Below are 25,613 nucleotides of genomic sequence, written 5' to 3' on the forward strand. Positions count from 1 at the left end.
AGTTAAACACCTTTGCAAGGGAAAAGCACCCATTCTCCTCTGCAGCTCTTGTAGCACCAAGTCCTCCAAGCCAGGACCAGCTTCATGGATGTGGGACATGAGTGATTGCATAGGTTGGTACTTAGAATTGTCCCACTCTAGATTTCATGCTCTGTTGTTGCTGTCTTGTAATTCTTGAGCATTGTTTAACAAATGGCCTCACTTTACTTTGCATGGTGTCCTGCAGATTATGTAAATTACATAACAAGTCCTGCTCTAGTCTCTTATTATGCAATACTCTACATACTAGTATAGTTTAATTCTCCCCAAGATCTAACCAAGGGTTCCTACATGGAGGCTCACAGGGACCCAGATATGAAGAGTCATGACTGGAGTAGGCCAGGGAGCTAAGAGTGAGTGTAGGTCTGTGGTAAACAGGAAAACACGACTTTTCCAAAGGGGCAATTGGGAGTTGGCTGGCTAACTGTCATGTGGGAATGTGGGCCCAGTGTCGCCAGAACTTCTCCCAAAAGAGCAAACTAGAGACTCGCTTTTTATTTTCAAATGTGAAGTCATCATATTTTAAAATCTTGACTCAATTAGAAAAAAATATCCTCTGTGTGGGCCAAACAAAACATATCTGCTCCACCCTACCATAGCCAGTGGTTTGTGATTTCTACCCTAGAGCTTCAAAAACAAAAGCATGCTTCTTAGTTTCCCCGCTTGCTTCTCATTCAACCTGACCGTTTTTATCCAGCACCTGCTCTGTCCTCTGTACTGAAGTGGGAGGTGCAGAACAGTCCTACTATGAAACAATGGAAGTGTGTGGTGGGGGGGAACAGGGCACAGACTTGCAAGATTTTCCTTCTCTCCTTTGGGTTGGAGGAGCTCCAGTAAGCTAAAGGAAGAGCAGCAAAGAACATAGCAGAGAGGTAGAACACACGGCACTAAAATAAGGCACCTATGACCTGCTGGATGAGGTTCCAAAAGTGTTCTCAACAATATCCCATCACTGTGATATTATATATAATTTTAAAAATACCTTAGTCTTCTGATTCTGGGAAGATGGCTTAGTTAATTTTGCCTCTTCCTTTCACTAACTACAATTAAGAACTCTGGATATTATACAGGAAACTAATGTAAGAAATCTCAAAAAGGTGGAAGGGAAAGTAGACCAGCTACAATTGCAATATCTGAAGAGTAGGATAGTAGTGAGTTCCCTGTTCAGTTGGTTGCTTAATTATTATCATTTTTTTTTTTTTTTACTTCACATATTGTAGACTGGGCACTGGGAAAGTTGGCAACTCCAAACCATTAATGGGCTCAGATAAAAAACAGTGCCCCAAAAGATGTGCTTTCTCTCCCCAGAAAATAAGGAGAGATGTCTAATGAAAGAAAACCTTAAATAAAAGCTCTACTGGAGAGGTTCTGCAAGGAGCCAAAGATTAAGAGACAGGAAGGGCAAGAGGGCTGGGTATCACTGCCTGACGGGTTAAATCTCCTGGAACGGATGAGATGGCTGGGGAGAAGAGAAGAATGCTAAATGAAGGCCAAAGACAGAAATTTGGGGAGGCCTAGGCATTATCCTTGGTTTAATAGAATAAGTTGTGAACAATGAAAAAGTACAATGCATTGTAACCTTCCCTAGAGATTCTTGGGTACTTTTTGTATTTTTTTCAAAATTCTAAAGACAATTCAATTCTAAAGTGTATTAAGTGTCGAAAACTTTAAAGGATGAGAGGAAAAGAACTGACAAGGATTCACCATAAGTAGGAAAATGTTTTGGAAGAGTGCATTCAGGAAACCTATAAAAGAGCAATTCATGGATGGGAGAGTGAACAACAGAACCAATGACTGGATAGCAAGAGGTTCTTTCTTGAGCAATGAAATAATTTGGGACTAGGGCTGGATTATAAGATTTCCTAAATGTTGTGTAAAACTAACAGAAATCAGATCAATAAATAAAGTTATCTTATTTTGTAGACTGAAAAAGAGCAGTTCAAAGGAATAAGAGAGTAAAGAAAAACCTTACACTAATTTTAGAACTGCCTCAACATCACCCCGGGATTTTATTGAGAGGACAATAAATGTCTATAAAATTAACCTGTTTTAAAAATGTAAAACGCTGTCAGAAGACAAACATCAGGGGTGCAATTCAAATATAATTGACATAAGTTAAGACAGATACATTATAAAATTTTAGGAAATGCCAGAATCATAACTCGATGTTTACTGTGGTATATAATTTTTCTTATAATTTTATTTTATGCCTTATTTGTTCTATGACTACCTACTAATTTCTTTTTAAATATATAATTTTTTTTGAGTTGGCATCTTCTGAAAATACAATATAAAATCATCTTTATTTTATAATGAAAATAGTAATATGTGCATTTAATGGTCTATTAGTAAATACTTTCACGTTTTTAACTTGATCCTGTCAATAGTCCTCTAGTATACACAGAATTACTACTATGCAGAAGAGGAAATGGAAGTCCTTAGAAATTAGGTGGTTTGCTCAAGGACCTCCAACTTCTATGTTAGCAGTCAGAATTCATACTTGAGATGTCTGATCCTTGCAATTTTCCATAGTACATTTGTTCTGTCAGTCTATCTTAGCATTTCTGATCAATCTTCATGAAAAACTATACTTATGTGATTCAGGGGCAAGCTCTGGTTTGTGAGAAATAATGGGGAAAGAGGGTTCAGGTATTTTGTCCCGAACAAAGGGGCATCAGTTGTTCTATTGACACAGTTAAGAGAGAGGAAAAAAACTTACCAATGGATTCCATGGCAATAGAAACGAACTCTAACCTTCCTCCCAAAGCTAGAGGTTTTAAAGTTAAAATTTTTAAAAAGGTTACCATGATTTTTACTCAAATGTCCATGACAGTGAGGTTGTCTCAAAAGGAGACTATACTTAGTTTTCCTACTTTGTAGAAGTAGTCATTGAAACAAAGAAAGCAGCATTAAAAATCATAATTTTATTTTTGCAATGATTATGACTGAAAAATGCAGTAATTCATGAGCAAACATACAAGAAAAAGTCACAGAAGCTTGTAAAATGGTTTTCTCTAAAACATAGAGAAATTAAATCTTGCTTTTCTGAATGGCTGATATTAACCAGCTAAAATACTCTTATAAAGAGCAACTTTATAGAACCTATTAGGAATATCATTTTACCAACACACTTCAGAAACAAATCAGTGATCTTTGGGGAAGATAGCAACACTGATTCCTGGGTCACTGTCATCATCATTTTCAGGTTCTTTATCATTTTCTTCAGGGATACATTTGCCACGTGGTTTTTCTGGGTTGCTCTTTTTCTTATGAGTACAGAATGGGTTGTTTTTCTCTTTGATCTTAGTATGTGAGTAAGTAATTGTTTCTCTCTCCAAAGCAAGTTGTAGACAGTTGTAAAACCTGTAAAGAATTAAGTACTATTATTATATCTGTATATTCTGAAAGTGAATGATGAAAACATACATAGATTTTATAAATTACACAAATTTGATAATGTCCTGGATTAGCTTTATAAATATAAAATAAATCAAAGAAAAAATGTGCTTCCTGCTTTTATCACTGTTTAATTAGGGGAAAAATGCTTTTAGTTCTTTAAAAACAATTCTAAAAATTGGGATGGGATGGAATCATCCATCTCTCAACACCCTCTATCCAACCTCAATTTCCATTTTATTCTGAATGTAGGAATCAAACAAAGGGAGGTGGGAACCCTGAATATTATTATTTTATTTAAAAAAAAATCATACATGTAAGAAGTTCACTTTAGAGTTTGAACACCTTTACATTGATATACCACTATTAATATTTTTTCTTTCCAATTTATTAATGTAGTCTGTATTCATGTATTTAAAGACATAAAACTGTTGTATTTTTACACAATTATATTATATATAAAGTTTTACATTGCTTTTTCAAATTTAACATTTATTGAGAACATTTTCCATTTCATCAAATGAACTACAAAATAATTTTTAATAATAGTATAACATCATATTATCTAGATAGGCCTTTATTTTCAATTTTTTCCTAACACAAACAACAATATAAAAACCTTTTGGAAAATGATTTGATCCCAGTTTCTATCCATTACTTAGAATAGATACCTAAGTAATCACATGGTTAAAGGGTATGAACATTTTAAAGCACTTGATAAAATACTGTCTGTTTTCCAGATGGATGGTCAAAAACATATGCTTCTAATAGAAGTACTTCAGACAGACCATTTCACTCACAGATTAAATATTACCATCAAAGAACATGCCTTACTTTAATGATAGATTAATATGGTATCTCATTATTTTAATTTTCATCTGTTTATTAGTGACATTATTACATTTGTTTATTAGTTATTTGAACATTTTTATAAAAAATGTTCTTTTATTTTTCCACTGGAGTTTTAGTGTTACATTTTTGAGATAATAATCTGTGAGCTCCCTGAAAATTTGGCTCCTTTTGTTCTCTACACCCATGTTAACATGCAACATTTATGATCTGCCTGACATAGTAGCATACTGTGAATGTATGTGACCAACCTTCCACGCAAGGCAGCAGGTGGCATGAAATGCTGCATGTGTTTGACACCAGCATTCCACTGGGAAGGCCGAAGTAGGTTAATTCTAATTAACTTCACTGAGTCTTGATTTCCTCATTTATAAAACCGGATAATATCATGTGCCTAGAAGCATTGTCAGAAGATCACAGATGACACAGATAAGTATCTAGCACAGTGCCTGGCACAGAGTTTTTAATAATGACTATTTTTAAATAATATAGATGTCATGAAATGTCTATCTTGTTTTCTGTTATATTCTTAGCATGCAGTACAAGGTTGGCACACTCAAATAACAAAGTGCTGGAAAACAATGAATAAATAACTACTGAATAAAAAAGGTAGATGTGTATTATCCTAGGTTCCCAATTAGAATGATCTGGAAGTTGGAAATTTCCATGCCATCGTGTATTCTATTATAATGGGATTACAACAGGAAAATTTTGACTATAGAAGATATTATTGTATTGATCAAGTTTCTTTTCTTTAATTGAAGGAACAGGCAAGATTCTACTTGGACAGACTCTAAAACTCTCAGCCCAAATCTATCCAAAAATTCCCAAATGCTCCACACAACTTAATAAATGACAAGATTACTATATATCCTGTCCCTGTTTTAGGAACACATGCACTCACCACTGTATACTCTGATATCCAGTACTATGTATGGTATATGGTATATGATAGGCACTCAATAAATATTTCTTCAATGACCAAATCAATCTCAAAGAAGGAGGTGTAGTTAAAGGAGAAAGACCTCAGGCTTTGGAAACCAAAGCTTTTTTTCTAGATTATACTTCATTCCTAGAAAATACAAAATAAAGTTAAATGGCTTATCTATTTTTTGGTACGAGGGATTGAACTCAGGGGACACCTGCCCACTGAGCCCACATCCCAGCCCTATTTTGTATTTTATTTAGAGACAAGGTCTCATTGAGTTGTTTAGCACCTTGCCATTGCTGAGGCTGGCTTTGAACTTGAGATCCTCCTGTCTTAGCCTCTCAAGCCACTGGGATTACAGGCATGCACTACCATGCCCGGTTTAAATGGCTCTTTTATGATCAGGAATTGGAAGCTTGTATAAAATGTCTCTTTAGTCATATAACACAAGGTAATAAAAGAGGTACAGATGCCTTAATCTTTCATTACAAAATTCTAACAATTCAAAGCTACTTTTCTTAGATTACCAAAAAAACAACTGATAAAAATGGGACAAAGTCTTCTCTTGCTAAAAGTTTAAAATAAAAACTTCAAATGTTAGTTTTCCTTTTTAGACACAACTTTAAAAGCTCCTTTGAAAAACTATCTTACATAATAAATTAGAAACCTGTTTTCCAATTCTATGTTCTTTTCACATACTATGACCCTTTCATGGCCTAATTCTCAAAGTGTAATCTCAGCTCTCACAGGCAACAAAAACAGTATGCTCAGGCAACTGTTTTATTTCCTCCCTAAAAGAAAATCAAATTACTTATTCCTCTCTAGTCAAGATTCTCATTCCATAGATAACTTTGTACTTTGTACTTAAGTCTTTACATGAGAAGAACTCTTTAGTTCAGCCCTAAAAAAAAAAAAAAAAAAAAAATCAATTCTTGTTTTTTTAAGGTCATTAGAGAACCAACTGCAATAAACAGCTAGAAATTTGGCTTCTGAATTAGAAACACATTCTTGAGGAAATCATTCAAAAACATAAAAACAAAAAACAGTTCTGATGTAGTATGTATTTGTATTTTAACCATTATTTAAGCAAAAGCATTTTACTTAAAAACAACATAGGTCTGTGGTAGCCTGTGGCAGGTACTGAAAACACAGGTGAGAGATACATGGGGTCTGTGGTTACATCTCAAGGAGCCCTTGGATCATCAGGAGCTGCAGAGTTGTAAGGCCACATTCAATATGCCATGAGAAAGATGAGATGAAGTGGGAGCACACTGGAAGCACACTGCTCCAACTGTATATGGGATATTACACATTAGAAGCCACAGTCCAGGGGCAGAATCCTGGAGAACAATGTTTAACTAAATGGTATTTAAAAAAAAAAAAGAGAGAGAGAGAGAGAGAAATCCACAGGGAAGTTAAGAAGCACCAAAAGCAGAAAGGAAAGCAGCAAAGTGATGTAACAGAAATTCTTCCTTCTCTTATCCTTTAGGTAAATCGAGTCATTCATGGATACCCATTCATGGCTTAGGTATTGCCACCCCTTTTTCTTTACCTGTACTCTGGTTTTCTACCTATCATGCAATTCCCCCTTCTCTACGCCTCCTCATATAAAAATCCTAAACTTTAAGGCCTACCTCACTGATTTCTCCCATAAGGTTTTGATTACGCTTTTCTGCACAAATGAATTTAACTGTTTCTCTTTTGAAATCCTAGAGTATTCTATGCCTTTATTGGGGTACTTGCCACTTTCCAGGTTGAATTATAGTTTTTTGCGTGCATTCATGAACTCATAATTATGCTACTTATATAGGCTGTCCAAGCAGGATCCATTTTGGATTCTTCTCTGAATTTCAGTGCCTAGCAGTTCTTCAAATTTTACAATTCTGTGTGTAATACTTGTTGGAAAAAAATAATACTTATTCATCCTCACCCAATCTATCACCTTTATGATGGGATAAAGTCTACTCTGAAAATACTTTGTATACTTGCTGTCAAGAACCAAATACAATCTACCTGGAAGAGACTGAGAACAGAGCTAGGCTGGGATACCCAAAAAGTTCACATGGAAGAACTGGAGAGCAATTGTGGTTTAAAAAAAAAGGATGGCCCAATTTCATCAGCCCATTACTCAGTCATTTACTTATCAATATTAAAAATCAACCATTGGTTAACCCAAAATAACCCAAATGCAAGAATTAAAAATATAAAACTCTGGGAAAAATAGGGGGAAAGCTTTATGACACTGAATCTGGAAATGATTTCTTGAGTATGAGACTAAAATCACAGGCAACAAAAGAAAAAATACATACACTGGATTTCATAAAAATGTATAACTTTTATACACTAAAGAATACTATCAAGAAAGTGAAAAACCGAAACAGTAGTTGGAAAAAAAAAGTGAAAAGGCAACTCAAAAAAGTGAGTAAAATATGTACAAATCATATATCTGATAACAGACTAATAATATCCAGAACAGATAAAGAACTCCAATGACACAACAACAAAAAACCAAACAACTAGATTAAAAAAGGCAAAGGACTTGAATAGATATTTCTCCAAAGATAGACAGATGGTCAATAAACACATGAAATGATGCTAAGCATCAATAATTACTAGGGAAATGCAAAGCAAGACTATGTGAGATACCACTTCACATACACCCTACTATGATTACTATTATTTAAATATCAGAAAATAAAAAATATCAGCCAAGATATGGTTTCAATTTCTCATTAATGGTGATAATGTAAAATGGCACAGCTGCTATCATAAACAGTATTGGGGATCTTAAAAACATGTCAAATTACCATGACTGGGAATTGCATTCTGGGTATATACCCAAAAGAATTGAAAGCAGGGACTTATACAGATATCTGGACACTGATGTTCAGAGTACCATAGCATTATTCACAATAGCTAAAGGTGGAAACAGTCCAAATGTTCAAGACTGATAAATGGATTAATAATATGCAGTCTATTAATACAATGAAGTATTATCACCTTAAACAGAAGTAAAATTCTGATATGTGCTACAGCATTAAGACATGAAGACATTACACCATGAAGACATTAGCTAAGTGAAACAAGCCAGACATTAAAAAAAAAAAAAAGGACAAATATTCTATGATCTCAATTATATGAAGTACCTATGATAGTCAAATTCAGGGCCAGAAAACAGATTAGTATTTACCAGGGGCTGGGAGTTTGCAGAATTGGGAGTTATTGTTTAAGTGGTACAAAGTTTCTATTTAGGATGATGAAAAAGTTCTAGAAATGGATAGTGACAACGGTTGCATACAATGTGAATGTACTTAATGCCACTGGATAAAATGGTAAATTTCATGTTATACATATCTTACCACAGTTAAAAGAGTTAAAAAAAAAAAAAAAAACCACTGGAAGTAGATTCAATTACTCTTTTAGATTTCTTTATTCTTAACAATATTATATGCCAATATATTTAGCTCTTTTGTTCTATGTTTTAGTTAACATTTTCTTATTATATAGTTGATGAAAAGGAGAGCATGGTTAATTTCATTCTACTTATAGCCAAATGGTGGTTTCATCTGATCCATGCCCTGACCTCTTATTAACAGAAACAAAGAAAGCCTTCCTCTTGTAGTTAGTAAAAAGATCTTCAGGCTTCCTATGTCTCACCTGGAAATCATTATGTATGAAATTATCATACTGTGTCTGGTGTTAGTCCCTGTCTCTCCCAGTCTCCAAATCAGCAGTCTGCTGCAACTTGCAGGCCTGTCTTGCCCAGCTCCAGAAACCACAGGAAGTCAGCTGTTCCTGCTGGATAAATCTCTTCCCACTGACAAGGGGCTTGGGACTTTGGCTTGAGACTTTTTTTTTTAAAAAACAAATAAGATCTTTTTCTATTAAATATTATAGTAGAAAAAAATATTTTCTATTAACTTTGATCTCTATGTTTCCAGAATATCTCTTGCTGCTGAAGTGTTACACATTTTATACATTAGTATATTTTTGAGTTTTTACAATTCTCTTAGAGATATCTGAGTTGCAAAACTGGTCCTATGACAAAACATTTTTAGTATTCCCCATTGATTGCCTAACTCATCACCTCCAGAGTTTATTATTTCTTCTATTTTCAACATCAGAAGAGTAACTCTTCCTCTGCATTTGGTTGAACGTACAGCTGTTCCCAAGGGAGCTCCCTAATTTGTTCACACTTTTTGAATTCACATGTAATCTTCTAATCAGTATCTTAAGACACTTTAACCCTTCTTTAATTTTTCCCTGATTTTATATGATGAGCATGGCTCTCTTGATAGCAGCATGCATACTATAATCTCAAAACATTTTTGAGTCAATGGATTTAAAGCATAATTTGATTTTATAGTTGGTGAACGTGGCTCAATTAACTTCACCAGGTGTATAGTTAGTTGATCTTGAGCTATATTTATCATCTTGTTGAAATTCAAGTAAGGAAATAGAGAAAACTGATTTGCTACCTCCTACATTTTAACAAACAGTCTCACCAGATTACTATCTAACAAATGTAGTAAACTTTTGGAATGGTACCAATAAGTACCTACATATATCTCAAACCTGTATTCTAGTGGAGTGGGGAACTATTCTTCTGTAGATTAGCTGAAATCATCACTTGAGTTAGAATACTTGCTCTTTGTGGCCAGGTTTTTATGGTCAGATTTTCTCTGCCAGGGTTCAGTTAGAAAATTAAGTCCTAATGCTCTAAGACATCACTGTATGTAATGAATCAACTTCTCTCAGTGTGTCTAAAATAGTACTTGATACATATCATACCTGGGAGAATTGAGAAAACAATCTCTTGATTAATTTATGAATTCCATGGTTCAAATGAGGATCCCCAATTGAGAAAGTCTGGATGGTGGTACTGATGTGGTTACTCTCCATGAGCTAATGAAGAATAAGGGCTATCCTATTCTGAGAGAGTCCATCACATGACAGGGAGGCCAGCCATATGCACATGTGATCAAATGAATTCTAACAATTGTTCTTTAAGGTACGTACTTCTCTCAAATTACAGATTAAAAAAAAAAACAACCCTCTTTCACTGGGTTACAATGCTACCATTGTCACTTCTAGCCTCAGCTATTTCAGAAAAGTTCTAGATATTAAAGAATTTTAATCAGACAAATTAAGCAATAGGATTCCTCTGGACTTCACAGAAATGATTCTAATTATGATGTGGAGAATCACTGGCAAAGAGACATACTAGAAAATGTTGAGAAAGAAAGTTAACATAAGAATTTCACTTGTCAGAAAGTGAAGTTAAAGAACAAAAGTATATAAGATGTGAATAGACAGCTGTACTCCTTCCTGGCTGTATAATTATGGCAATTCTAGATTGAATCTATGACAAGAGTAGGGAATTAAACTGGCTAGAGGTGTAAAAAAACTTGCCAAACAAAAAACCCAGGCTATACTCCTCAGAGGGAGATTCCAGGTAATCTCTGGTGGGTCACAAGCAGGGCAAGTGAGCACATCTTTCCCGGCTGCCTTAACTATCAGTTATGGTTCCTGTTGCTAGTGGGCTCTTTCCTAAATGATTACAGTTCTCTCCTTAATGCCTGTTTCTGGTGGTCACATGTCCAGCTGCCTTTATGTTCCATTTGGTTCCTAATCTATTCTGACCATTCTCATCTATTACTTTGATCGTCTTTTAATTATTTATGATAAGGCTAGACATAGACAAGCAGTTGAGATTATAAAAACTTGAGATATAATGATGGTGTGAATTAATATTTTCAAGGATGACCTAGGCATATTAATAATACCATAAAAATATCTAATTAGTATACCTTTCAATTCTTTTCTTGTTTTCCTCCATTTTCTGGTTTGCTATATTTAACAGGAATTCAATATATTCTTCTGTCACCATCAATTTTCCCTTTTGGCTTAATGGAACTTCTAAACCATGTGTACTCCGGACAGCCTAGGGGGAAAAACAATTGAGATATGAAGACTTAATAATCTCTATACAATGAAGATAACTAAAGAAAAGTCCCAGTCAGGCCTTAACTAAAGAAAAGTCCCAGTCAGGCCTGAGTTTGAACATAGCTTAGTTCCATTTCAGCATGTAAGTCTTTGCTAAAATTAGCTGAACACAGTTGAACCAAAGAAGATTAAATAGATTTTCTAATCATATACAGTCATTTCTAAAGAAAGCTTTCTACATATTATCTTTCAGAGAAGCAGATACTATCAAAGAATCCAATAACTTTGAACAGTTTCAGTCTAACTATGGCTTAGAAAGCTTTAGTACACAATTTAAAGAAAATAAATAAATGAAACCTCAACAGAAGCCTCAAGGGAAAATCTAAAGGGACTGGATGCAAAGAATCTCTTAAGAGATTCTTGAGCCAAGAATGATTAAGAGTAACCCATGGCTCCCCTACCACACAAAGTTGCTTTCCTAATGCCTTAGCGTTGCCAATCTTAGTAACCCTGCTGATGAAACAGTTCACATATTCTAAGTAGATCCTAACACTGGAGAGATGTTAAGAAAAACAGCAACAAAAACTATTACGAGGAGTAAAAATTCATTTAATGAATCTTTACTGAACATCTGTACTATTCCAGGCCTCCCATAAGGTGAGAAGAGGCCAGAGGATTTGAGTCTTTTAAAGACTCACACCTTAGAATAGAAAATAGTAAGTGAACAAAGAATTGCCAGGCAACTTAAGCGGTAAGATAAAGAAACATGCATGCACACATACAAGCTCACACACACAATACTAACAAAAAGGTAGAAGAGGAACCACTAATTAAGGCTGAGGACTCAGCTTTATGGAAAAGGGTAAGTGCAATTACACCAGACATAGAAAAGGGGAAGGGGGTGTTCCAGTCAGAGGAAGAACTTTTCTGTAGGCACTGAGCCATGGGAGAGCCTAAAGCCTTTGGGTAACATCTAATAGCTCCATATGGCTGGAGTATAAGTGTGCTGGAGGAAGATGAGCAAAAATACACAGACATAAGATGACCTGAATATCAGAGAAAATATTTGGAGACCCTGATTTTTTTAGAAGGGGGATTTTGACAGTGTTGGTTGCAGGGACTCTAGGACAAAACCTGGAATAGGAAAGCCAGTCAAAAGACAAGTGTAAAAAGACTGAGGTGAGGAATAATGAGGGCTGAAGCCAGGGCAGAGGGCCTGGGGTGGAGAAATGAGAGGGAGAAGTGACAGGACTCCTAACTAATTAGATACAGAGGACAAAGGAGAGAAAGTGGGAAAATGGCTGTGTGGAGTCAGGTGAGGACACAAACCAGTACCGAGGGCTTTGATTTTCTATCTATTCAGGCTTTGCAGGTGTTTTCTTTCATGGGCCTACCCTATTTGGGAAATAGGCTATTTGTTAAAAATAGATTTTAAAAACTCTAGGGAGCTAGAATAGAGGATAATCTGAAACAATTCAAAAACAAACAAGATATCCCATGCCAAACAGTGAATACCACAGTAGATCAAAATTGGGCAAAATAACTAGGGGTTGGCTTGGCCATGAAAAGATAGAAAATGTGGGACTAAGGGCTTTAAATCATTTAGCCAGGGGCCAGCAAATATGGTCTGTGAAATGGCAGGGAGTAAATATTTTTGACTTTGTGGGCCATTCAGTATCTGTCACAATTACTCAATTCTGTTGCTGTGGCACAAAAGCAACTTTGGCCAATAATTAATCCATAAACATAGTGGAATCTGGCTCCCTGTGGACTGGATTTGGCCCTAGTTCAGTAGTTCAATGAAGCTCTGATAAAACTGAGAAAATTCAAATGCTGAGGGATTAAGTGAGTTTGCATGAGTTCATGTGGCATAACTGGGGCCCAGTGGTATCAATAGAGAGGACTTTAGACTCCTCTGTGGTTCTTGTCATTATACCATGGTACTTATTAAAGCAGATCTTGACTGCTCAGGATGAGAACAGAAATCAAGTTTAAAGTAGGCAAAGAGAATTATAACATAAGACCTCAAATGTAAATCTAAACTCTGAAATTTGCCATTTAGAACAGAATATGTTGCTGAATAAAATGGCAATAAAATTTGTACTAAAAAACTGCTTTGTGCCAAAATGCATCTTACCAACATAATTTTTCCTCTCTTTCCCACGGTAATGCCAGAGTTTCTGAAACCAGAATCAATTGCCACTGAATGCTGTAAGAAAATAAAACTTGTTAAATTCTGACACTCTAACTAATTGGATCATCTATTCAGTTGCATAAGTGACAGAAACATAAATGACCCCAAAACTTGTTAAGGTTATTTGGCTACATGGACTACGCTTACAAGTCCTAAGAGCATTCCTATTAGATATACCAGAATATCAATTTTGGAAGTGTCATTGAAAGAATAAAACTAGAATTCAGTAAAATAGAGACATTTGGCTAGTAATTGTTTACATAAAGCAGAAAATTACATACATACATACACACACACACACACACACACACACACCAATCCTTCCTATAACCATGTCGTTTAAAAGTAAATAAAAAATTCTTTTAAATGAGTTAAATGTTTTCTCTAAGTAAAAACAGATTATCTCAGTTTCATTTCTAAAAAAACTTTGTTGAAATAATATGAGTAAAGCATATAAAGCACAAAAATTTTGATCTTGTGGGTTGACTAAGTTACTTTATCAGTCTCTAAATGTTTCTGTATGGGGCCCTTGGGACTAAATGTGGGCCTCTTCTTTACTCCAGCTCAGGAGCTTAATCAGGAATGATTTTGTCCCCTAGGGTAAGTTTGACAGTGTCTGAAGACACTGTTGCTCCTTTGAGTTCCAGAATTCTACCCAAAAGCCAATTTGAAATTTTCATGTAAGTGTTGTTATAGACTGAATTGTGTTCATAGAGTTTAAAATTCATATGCTGAAGCCCAAGTTCCCATTGTGATGAAATTTGGAGATAGGGCCTTTAAGTTGTTAATTCAGGTACAAATTTAATAGGACTGGTGTTCTAATTTAATAGGACTGGTGTCCATACCAGGAGAGACATGCCAGTGGTATACACTCACAAAGGAAAGGCTATGAGAGGTAATAGGGGGAAGGTGGCCATCTAGTAGCCAAGGAGAAGGGCCTCAAGGGAAACCAATCCTGCAGGCACCTTGATTTTTTTACTTTCAGCATTCTGAAATAAATTTTCTTTGTTCTAAGTCACCCAGTCTAATATTTTATTGTAGCAGCCTAACAGAGAAGTATCTGCATCTAAAACCAGTATCTCAAAGACATTTCAAGTTGAATATGTGACTTAAATTTTTTATTCCCACCCTAACCCACCCTCCGAGGCAACCTCAATAGTTGATTCACTAAAGTATATTTGGAATGTATCTTTTTCCCTTTTTTCAGTTCTGTCATTTTAGGCCAAGCTACCACCATTTCCCACTTTGATCAATGTGACCAACTGCTAATTTGTTGGAGCAGATCTGAGGTTTCAGAACAAATTTCATCAAGCCAGAAAACAATCCAAACCCTTTCTACAAGGCCCTAAGTGACTGGTCCTAGTCTACCTCTCACCTTCTCTTGGTATGCTCTCCCCTTTAGACTTCCTGTTCTTCCTGTTCTGTGAATACATCATGCTCTTTTTTGCTCCTGAAATTTGTACTATATACTTTAATCTGCTTGGAATATTCATTTACCAGTTAGAGGCCTAGTTCTTTCTGTTCCTTCTAAATTTTAGCTTAAAGAAATCTCTTCAGAAAAGCCTGTACTAAAGGCCATTCTTTTTATAAACTATTCTCTATCACCAGCTTGTTTTTTCTTTCTTAGGATATTTTGCACCTTGCTGTTACTTTCTTTATTTGCCTGTTCAGGATTTTTTGTTTGTTTGTTTTGTTTTTTGCTATCCCCTCCTCCTTGAAGAGCCAATGGTCTCTAATCATGTGCCCTACACACTGGGACTCAATGCATTATTGCTAAATGAATGCTTACAACACCATTTAATTTTATATGTAAACATATAAAAGGTATAAAAATGAATAGGGAGATGAAACACTTCTGTGTAGCACAACTGAAAAGATGTTTACCTAATACTCAGTTAAATGATGAGAAAAATGAAATATTCTTTAGGATAATTTTTAATGTAGTTCCATGGTGTTTTGTCTAAGAACTCAGGAAGCAAAACCAAAAGATACAATGTCGAAGTAAAAATTATAAATAGAAAGGTTAAGGAAGAAAACAGGAAGAACAATTTAGATATTATATTTTGCAAGTGATTATTATGTACTCTTTTTAATAAGAAATAAATAGACTGAGCAGATAAATAAATTAATAAACAGTTAAATAAACTACCATCATTATATTTTTATAGGAAGCTGAATGTTTAAAATTCAATCTACCCAGACTTCTAAATTAATTTAAAAGTTTTACCAGCATCTGTGCATCCTGCAACTGCTGACACTGCACATGAAGAACAAATGGTTCAAATTTGAAAACAGCATCACCGTTTGCTTTCTTCAGAGCTACCATCTACATCAATAAAAAGTGATAACATCAGACTCAACTATAGGATCAATAGGTAACACTTTATCTCACATGTAACTTTAATTTTCAGACAAACTCGGCATACTTTGTTTGCAATAACTTTTCATCTGCTTTCTAAATTCTTTCAGCAAAAATTGGTTAAATTGCTTATTTTCTGTAAAGTCTCAATTTCCAATTCTCCCATAAATGTTAAAGTAGTAGCTTACTTTATTGAATTCCACAACAGACTTTTTTTTTTCTTTTTTAAAAAAATGTGATATATGAAAGCTGTGCTAGGATAACTATTTAAATTTGTTTAGATTGAGACAGGACCGTATGTGTTGTAAGAGAAGAGTCCAAGCAAATTTGATATCTCCCAATAACTCTGCTTCATATGGAATGTGCTAGTGAACTCACAATTGTATTGCACACATACACAAAATTCAGAGCAAATCCAATATATTCCAGTTCTCTCTGCATTGGGCACAAGTAAACTTTTCTTGGAATTGCTTAGTTACATAGTGCATCAGTGGCCCTCAGGCATGTTAAAAATTTTCTGGATTTCAGACCCCATGGGGCAAGGGTAAGGGTCCTTTTACTTTAGCACAAAGTGGGATATATGGCCAAAATGCCCTGGACAGCTGTGTTATAGATCTGTTAGCCATGGGGCATAATACATGGCAAGGAGTTGGATCTTATACTGTCTTTCTTCTCTTGCTGTAAGTAAATATTATACTACTTAAGTCTATTGTGTGTGTTGTCTGTTCTTAGCAACCTTAAATTATGCACTAGTCTCTTTCCTGTGTGGTACCTACCTGCCTTTTGACCTTGGCTGCCCTTGTGTTATAGTCTATCCTGCAGCACAGCCTGACCACCTAGTGAAACATGTAATACTATGTCTGAGCTAGAATTTATACAAGACAGTTATTATGTCTGTCTGTCAAGCATTCCTGGGCAGCACCCTCCCTCGTTTTCACCATTTGATTCTGGTATGACTGTCAATCATGACCCTATCATTCATTACTCTCCCTACCATATCAAAGATGTCAAATGTTTATGTTTGATCAAGGACATATCATTCCACTAGCAAAAATAATTAGGCTAAAAGGGAGAACACAGGACAACTCAAGAGTACTTTTCTAGGATTAACACACAAATTTTAGGAAAACAAAGTTTTTTTCTGCTGGGGTTGCTGGCAGCTCTCATTTCTGCCATAAAGACTATCTGCAGCAGAAAAGATATGGGCAAACATGCAGAGAACCAGTACCAAAAAATGAAGACAGAGGGAGTGTCCTGAAGGTAATATTTGAGTACCTGGTCCAACAGTACCTGATTCCATCTTCACCTCTGTCCTTTCTGGATAAATAGATTGTGATTTCTGCATAAGATGGAATTGGATTTCTAAATTCACTGGATTTGAAAAGTTCCTGAATAATACTAACTTATATGAACTCATCTAAACACTTCAATTTAGGGAACTAACTGAGCACAGATATAAAGATTTTCCAAAAGCAATCCTAGTAAGAAATGTATAATTTATTTATATCAGTGAAGCTGGTAATGCAAGGTCAGGGATAATCCCTTCTCCTTCTATAATTTGTTCCAAGTTACACAGTTATTAAACAGCAGAATTAAAATTCAAAATTTGGATCTAACCTGTCCAGCATCCATAAACTTTCTACTATGTCCAAAAGATTATGTTTTATTGAGCCATAGATAGTAATGCTAACATACATATTTATACTTCCACAATTTTATCTCTTAGGACTCAAAAAAGCCATTGTAATGAAAGCTTTCTAATCTTCAGCCATTATAATTATGCACATAAATCACCTTGAAAGTTATGTTCTTTTCATATGTATTTAAAGTAACTGTGAATTAAAGTTTATTTCTAAATTTATATATAAGAACTTACCATATCATCTTTTACACAAGGTATGTGTGTAACTAGTAGCCAGCAACAGTTTTGTTTCTGAACCCCCAAACCATTTATACCCTAAAATAACAAAAAACAGAAATTTAATCATAAAATATTTATAAAAATAAAAAGTATACTGTGTAGCATATTAAGGGCTTTCTTAAATTAATAATTTTTAATAATTACTGAAGACAATTCAATATGTTTTTGGGTAAAGTTAGCTATAAACAAAAATGAACTTAAATAATTTGACATGATTTGAAAGGTAAAGGTACTTAATGTTCTCTGAAACATTTTTGTGAGAAAAAGATTATAATCAGTTTCCATTAACAGCATCTGAGTTGTGTGGTTTTATTTGGCTAGCACTCTATTACCATTTTTTAAAAAATACCTTTTGCAGGATAGTAGTGCCTCAATAATACAAAAGACCTACCACTCTTTACTGATGTCTATGCTGTTCACATCTTTAAAATATTTTTCTGGTCTCTATGAGCATATATTTATTAATTCTGTAATAGACTTCATGTGCAGCCTAAAAGAGAGGTAGGACTGAAAAGTCATAAAGTTTCAAGAAGGAACACATTTTAAAAATGACATAAGCGGAGAAACATTTATTACAAAATCCTATAAGGTATATACATATTCTATCCTTAAAAGACTGCAAAGAGATAGGAAACCACATAAACAGAAATCATGGTACTTCTACAAAGTAACTATTTATACAATACACAATGGGTCCACAGGAGATTGCTCTCTGGACAAGAGGCAGTATATTCTGAATAACTGTTTTGTTTTCCTTGTAAAACTTTAGTAACTATGTGTACAACCTTGTACTGGCTGCTATAAATCTCCAAGACAATGTGTGATCCATCTTCACCAAGTTTACAGGAATTAATTGCATGATTGAGCACTAATGCAATCTCTGATTTATGTTATCTGTATTTCCTTTATTCAGATTTCCCCACTTTTTGTTTTTTCTTTTCCCTTTAGGTAAGTTGCTCCAAACTCTTTCTAAAATAAGGCAGAGTAAAAATAAATATAATACATAAAATGAAAAGAGATTCACACAAAGCCTGAGCCAGTCCAGAGCAGTCATTACCTTAAGTGAGTAGTGTGTATGTGTATGTGTGTGTGTTTTGGGGTAAAAAAACGAAAGTTTTGGGAATCATCTCTCAGATATGTAGATATGGGGAAAACATTTCAGAAAGAAAAGTAAAGGCAAAATTGGTAAATACAAGATAACAGTTCAGTTTCTTAATATGAAGAGGCGTTGTGAAAAACAGGGTTGAAAGGTAGAGATTTGTATTTTCTGATGTAAAAAAGTTGTGCAATAAAGTTTCAGCATAAATGAATGACAAAAATCATTCTGCTTTAAAAAAGTTTATCTAGCCAGGTATGGTGGCCCGAGACCTGTAATCCCAGCAGCTCGGGAGAGTGAGGCAGGAGGATCGCAAGTTCAAAGCCAGCCTCAGCAAATTAGCAAAGGCCCTAAGCAACTTAGGGGGACCCTGTCTTAAAAAAAAAAAAAAAAAAAAAAAAAAAAAGAAAAACAACAACCACTACCACTACACACACACACACACAAATACATCATACATACATGGTTTGGGGGAGAAAGAAAAACATTGGTTCAGTGACTTGTTTGGAAACTACTACAAAATCTAGGTGAGATAGAAAGAGGGGATGAGAGAGGGTGTATGGGCAAGAGTGTCAGTGCTCCGCATGCAATGGAAGCAATATAAAAACCAACAGGCCTTGAAAACTTGGGAAAACAGCAAATGATCAGTCTATGCTGGACCTAAATAATGAGCCAATGAATATGCTATCTTCGATGCTCTGAAATCAATATTACTTAAAAAAATGAATACACAGCCAAATTTTAAAGCACACAATATGGGTGCTTGATGCTAAATATTTCAAAAGAGTCCCAGTTCCTTCACACAATTCCTTTAGAGCAGACACTCTATTTTCCTCAGTTCACGGAACAGAAAGGAGCTGAGTTTAAATAGCTATCCTAAGGTCACACAGCCAATAATTCCAGAAACTGATTTGGATTCTAAGTAGCATCACTCCAAAGCCTGAGAGCTTGACCCTCCTACAATATACTCCCCCCACCCAATCCCTATTACAAAATTACCAGGGCTGTAATAACGCAGTGGGCCGCTAGGAGGCAGTGAGCTTCTTAAATCTGATGACGTTAAACTGAGTAGTAGCAAGGATTTGGTAGACCGGTTGAAGTGTGGGCTCAGGCTTCAAACTCTCCAGGCCTGGAGAAAATCAAATTCTCTAACCCTTTCCATTCAACATAGTTTTCAGGCCATCATTTGTGGACTTGTTAAAAATGCACAAAATCAAGCCCTACCCTAGACATACAGAACCAGAATCTGCTTTATTAAAAGACACCCCTCCACCCCGCGCTCCAGGAGATTCATACGCAAAACTGTCTTAGAAGCTCTGGTCTGATACACACATAAAGAAACCGAGACCACCCACCAGAGGAACACCGACTGGGTGTTCCATTGAGTGGGCACAGGGCTTCTAAAGTTGGGTACCAGAGGACAGGCGCTGGAAGGGCACAAAGAAGCCTCACCCCGTCTAGGAGGAGGATGCGGCCAGCGCAGGAACTGGTGGTGAAAAACTGTTCTCGCGCGTTCAGGAGCTGGACAAGCTCGACCACATCTTCGTCCACACTGCCCTTCCGGCTGAGATCTGCTTTACTCAAACACTGTGCCTTCCACTTCTTGAATTCTGCGCTGCGATCCATGCGTGAGGAATTTAGAGTCCTCGCTCTCCACTTCGGCATTCATCTCTCCTCTCCCTGGGGGCAGCCATATTGAAGCGAACGGTGGCCGGAGAGGGCCAAACTTCCTCGTCGTGCCGCTCTGGGTAGATTCTCCGGCCCTCCCCTGCAAGTCAAGAGAAGCGCGCCGGCGAGGCGGAGCCTGTAAAAGTTGGAAACTGTCGGCCCGCCCCCGTTCTTCTGTGGATTCTGAGGGCGCCTGGGCAAGTTTTAATCCCCACTCTAAAGGCGGTAAGTGGTTTTTAAAAGTCCTCTTAATTGTTCCGCCTGAGAATCCCCGCGACTCTCGTCCAAACTGAACGGTGCTGATTTTGTCTGCACTTTTCTCCTGCCTTGTTCCCAATCAGTGCACCGGGAGCTCGACAGCGAAGCCGTTCCTCTCTAGAAGCCGCAAGTTTTCAGCTGAAAAAATCAACTGGGGAGTTTTACCTTTTTGTCCTGGCCGTCTGGCCTGGTTTCCAGTAGGATCTTCGTTTGGGATTGCTGCACCGCGGGTCGCTGCTGCCCATCCCCAGCCTCCAGCTGGCCTATCCCTCGGCGGGTGCTACCCTAGGGGACATCTGCAGCTGCGCGCGCCAGTCGGCACAGGCCCTCTGCCACTGCGCGGCTACAGGAGATTGCTCCCCCTAAATTCCCGCAGCTGTAGGTTTCTTAGCGCTCTTAGGGAAGTAAACCTGCGGTCAGGATTGCAGGCTGCCGTTTGGGAAGAAATATATAGTTTTATGTATAAATACATAGTTTTATGTAACCCCCACCTAGAATAATCTTCAAAAGGAAAAAAAAATCCTATTAACACTTGGCTGTATATTTACAGTTTCAAGAGGAGATTCATCTTAGAGACCCGGGAAGGTGCATTAATGATTGAACCATTCAAAAGCTGAAGTCTGGAGTCCTTGTCCACAGCTAATGAAAGTGGCAGTGTGAGTGCCATTGAAGCCACTGTGACTGATTATTGCATTAAAGACTTCAGTAGCAGATCTCATCTCACACAGCTCTATCCCAACACTGGAGAGCAGCCTGCCCTATTCCATCCAAGACCTTGGAGGGGTTCTGAATTATTAACCGCCTCCCCACTTTACCTTTCCTTATCTAAACGGACCCAGAGATCTAGTGACAAGATCACACATATAAGAAAAGAATTGCTGACAAACCCCCGCCACCCCCCCCCCCCCATTTCTGGAATAAGAAAAGTAAGCAGTATATTTACATGAGACATTCTTGATCAACAGCAACATAGTTTTGTAATAATTGGATCTTTTTCCAAGTTTTCACTTTTAATTTTTTTTGCCAGAATTCTTACTTAATCTTTACCTCTGCTTTTGTCTCTTAATGTGCCTTTATTCTGGCTTTATGAATTGCTGTACTTTAACTTTCATTTGAACCATATGGAATCCAGCATAGCCTGAACACGACCAATGCTAGAAAGAGAATTTTAAGTTTTTAAAAGTTTTTAAAAGTGGTTTTTAATCCTAGATTTTTGATGTATGATTGGCAACTAGTCAGAGGCAAAAATCAGAACCAAAAATTACACTGAAGTAGTCCAAATAATTTTTAAAAGTAGGCATTTGATAAATAAAAAGGCCTGTTTGAGACACACTTTAATTAAAAAACAGAAGCAGTGGAAAGCCATGCCTGTCCACCGTGAGTCCACAAATGATTTGCTCTGAATATTATAAAACTTAGCGTATGCAAGGCTTGTGTAATGGTTAATTTGAATTTTCAACTTGATTGGATTAAGAGATGCTGAGGATAAGAGGATTATGGGTATGCCAGTGAGGGTGTGTTTAGGAATGCTTGGCATGTGGGATAGGCAACTAAAATGGAGACCATCTCTAAGGGTGGGCAGCACTGACCAATAGGATGATGGCTTGAATGAAATGAAAGTTGGAAGAGCAAGGAAACAGCAGCAGATGCAAGCTCCATTCTTCTGGATCAGGTTCTTGATTGCTGCTGCAATTAACTGAGGCTATCAATCTCTAGCTTCTTCACTCTTCCAAAGCTGATTCTCCAGAAGCCTTTGGTCTCTAACTAGGGTAGCACCATTGATCCCTCTTGTTCTGGGGCTTTAGCCTCTTGGACTGCGCAGCTACTGGTTCTGCCAGCTCTCTAGCCTGCAGATGGCCATCAGGGACTATACAGCTTCTGGTCCTGTAAGCCAGCCTAATAAGTCCGCCTTTTATAATTATACTTCCTGTTGATTCTGTCCCTCTAGAGAACCCTTGACTAACCCAGCATGCCAGAAGAACTCTGCCTGGTTAGTTGCAGTTAATCTTCACAGGAACCCCATGCTCCAGAATATTATCTCTATTTTCCAGATAAGGGAATTATTAATTTTCCTAATAGAATCATGTCTATTGTATTTCTACTGAATTTCCTGACTTACAGGCATTTGAGAAATTTCAAACTAAGTAGATACTTAATCATAAAATATGTAATCCTACCTAAAGTTTAATTAAATTTTATATTTCTAACTCAGACTCTCACACTGTCAACATTATGAGATTTATTTCTAGAAATTGAGGGTAATCTATGCCAAAATTTCTAAGGTTGAAGGTTAAAGGATTATATAATAAGGAAAAAAATCTGTAAAGTGTAGGACTTGGGTTCTAGCTTTGTTTCTGTGTGATCCTGGCCAAGTCTCTTAAGCTCCAGCAATGTTTTCTCATTCATAAAAATTATTTTTATCATTATTGATTTTATTTTTACTTCCACATAAAATGACACTTTTAACCACTGTTGTTTCTCTGTTGTGAAAATATTTTTATAGAGTTGAAAGACTCATGCTCTTTTTAAAAAAGTCAGATATTGTGGGAGTTTCAGAATTATCATAATTGCTATCAATATGTCATATTATTTTATTTTTATTATAATTTCTATTGACATAGTACCTGTATTATGAAGCAGATGAGGAGCCCATAGTTGATTTAAAAGGCAGAGACCAGATTGGAGCCTGACCAATCAGAATGGCCAAGGCTTTGGGGAAATAAGATCAAGAGAAGCAGATCAGAAGAGAGTGCTGTCAAGGTCATGCCCCATCTCTGTATAAGCTCCTATGGAGGATGTGGTGGTACTGGGCAAAGCAGGTGGGTCTTCTAAATCCAATATTAAGGATGAGTCTTCTGTCCTTTGTTCCTCCCTATTTATCGGTTTCCAGAACATAGGGGAAACAATGTATGTTAGATATAAGGTACATATCCTATTTTAGAGCAATTTTAATTTTTATTATTACTACAGTTTTTTTTTAGGCTAATGATCTCTGCTGATGAAAAGATGTGAGCACTTGAAAGAAACAAATAGTAAATAGGTCCATACTGAAAATGGAAAGTTATGCATCTTACATGGGGTATATGAGAGAGAGTGAGTACAGAGTGCACAGGATCTGCAGGAGTAGGGCATTTTCTGTGTGTCCTTTGTATTTTCTGGGTTTAGTATAATATTTAGTATAATATTATATTATTATATTATTATAATATAATATTTAGTATAATATTTAGTATAATAATATTTAGTATAATATTCAAAAACTACTTGTCAAATAAATAAGAACCACTTATTGGTATTAAAATTTTGTTTAAATGATTATCTAGACTGGATTCTTTGGGGATAAGACTTTGTTTTCCTAACCAGGTTCTGTAAATGTTGTTATATTGAAGATGATTATAGAAAATAGAATGAAGTATATTTTTATGAATCAGAAGTCAGAAAGAACTAATGCTATGTGCCATATCTACTGAGTAGTAAATCTGAGTGGAAACCCAGTTTTCAAATGAGGACACAAGCTCACAATGTTAACTGCCTTGCCCAAGCTATGGGGCTAGTAAATGATAGAGCTGGGATTCCAACCTAGGGCTATTGGACTCCAAACACACACACCTTCCATGGTACCATGTTGAAAACAACATTAGCAAACAAACAAACAAAAAAAGGATGGGCAAAAGCTGTGTTCTTTTTTCTACCATTCTACCATGGGAAACTCTGATCTGGGTGATCTTTTTCTGTTTTATTTTGTACTCTTTTGTGTCTGTGAGGTACTGGGGATTGAACCCAGGAACATTCTATTGCTAAGCAACATTCTCAGCCCTCTTTATTTATTTTGACTTTTTTATTCAGAGTCTTGCTAAGTTGCTTAGGGCTACACTAAATTGCTAAGGCCACTCTCAAGCCTGCAATCCTCCTGCCTCAGCCTCCTTCCTGAGTTGCTGGAATTACAGGTGTGTGCTACTATGCCAAGCTCTGCTTTCACTGTCTTGTCTATGAAAAGTCCCAGTTTGAGTGAAAACCTGGAAAGAAGTGTAGTGAGATTGCTGGGTACGACTCTTTGCCTTTTCTGGGTCCTTTGGAGTGATCCATCTACCTGCAAAACTGTGTAGCTGCTGTGCTGTCTGTGCAGCTCTGTTTATACCCTCGGTCTGCATCTCCCCCTTTGGAAAATTTCATATTTTCCTTTGGAAATTTCACGTTTGCCTTTGTGCTAGGTGCTGTTTTATAACAGATCATTTGAACTAAGGATTTTAAGATGGCAAATTTCTTATTAATTATATCAGTAACTTTCCATTAATAATACTACCAAAATGCTTTTGGCCCTCCTTCCCCCACTCCAAGCACACATGGAATGACACTTTGTAACCAGTATAGGCCCTGGGCTGAGTAGTCCTGTGCTGAGCTCTGATAAAAGTCTGAATTCTTTGATCACAGGTCCTACTTTTTGCAGCTCTTTCAGATTGTACTGTTTGTGTTTAAGGAATATGATTATTGCAGAAGTTAGCAAAGATGTTCTAAGCAGTAGCATAATCTAACAATATTTGATTTGCTTTACTTCAAGAAATTATAATAACTCACAACTAAATTTATGGAACTATAGTCAACACCTTTTCATTACATCTCTACAGGTACAGAGAATTTTCCAAAGTCACCTGATTTTATATCCTCATGCTCTTTGCCTAAGAGTTTTTTTTTAACTCTCAATTTTCATTTTATTCTAATATTAACAGTGGTAAGACATAAAGGTTAGCTAAGCCCTTGTAATTTACAAAAGATTGTAAAAATTGCCTAGTGTTTTTTTAGTTTTTAATGTTTTTTCCCCTTTTGTTAAAATGATCTACATAAAGCCAAGTGCTTCACTTTGATACATCTCAAAACTTAATGCTGAATGAAAAAGCAAATTGCATAATTAAGTACAAAACAACCTAAAGTTTGCAAAACAACCTAAAGCTTACAAAACAG

At 36.2% G+C, this 25,613-nt stretch overlaps 2 protein-coding genes across 7 annotated transcripts in view; one reads left to right on the forward strand and one right to left on the reverse strand.

Annotated features, from left to right (window-relative positions):
* Positions 1 to 2,944: 2,944 nt before the first annotated feature.
* On the reverse strand, positions 2,945 to 20,897 carry TYW3 (tRNA-yW synthesizing protein 3 homolog). 4 transcript variants are annotated; one of them, XM_081306736.1, is made up of 7 exons: positions 20,820 to 20,897; positions 20,181 to 20,496; positions 17,588 to 17,668; positions 15,580 to 15,678; positions 13,296 to 13,367; positions 11,023 to 11,156; positions 2,945 to 3,402 (listed from the first exon to the last, which is right to left on the reverse strand). In XM_081306736.1, the coding sequence occupies exons 2-7, from the start codon at positions 20,391 to 20,393 to the stop codon at positions 3,183 to 3,185; spliced, it is 819 nt and encodes a 272-aa protein (XP_081162862.1). In that variant the 5' UTR covers positions 20,394 to 20,496; positions 20,820 to 20,897; the 3' UTR covers positions 2,945 to 3,182. The 4 variants fall into 4 exon arrangements, with proteins under 4 accessions (XP_081162862.1, XP_081162864.1, XP_081162863.1 ...); XM_081306738.1 differs by lacking the exons at positions 17,588 to 17,668; positions 20,820 to 20,897 and having other exon boundaries at positions 20,181 to 20,398; XM_081306737.1 differs by lacking the exons at positions 13,296 to 13,367; positions 20,820 to 20,897 and having other exon boundaries at positions 20,181 to 20,398.
* CRYZ (crystallin zeta) overlaps positions 20,482 to 25,613 on the forward strand; it is a 34,453-nt gene continuing 29,321 nt past the window's right edge. The window contains exon 1 of one of the 3 annotated variants that reach the window (XM_081306733.1): positions 20,482 to 20,621. The gene's annotated coding sequence lies outside the window, so the exon portion shown is untranslated. Of the gene's footprint in view, positions 20,622 to 20,900; positions 21,033 to 25,613 lie in introns of those variants that run through there. The other 2 variants (XM_081306735.1, XM_081306734.1) reach the window with 2 other exon arrangements.

Source organism: Spermophilus citellus (genome assembly GCF_964194105.1).
Source record: "Spermophilus citellus genome assembly, chromosome: 9".
Lineage (NCBI taxonomy): Eukaryota > Metazoa > Chordata > Mammalia > Rodentia > Sciuridae > Spermophilus > Spermophilus citellus.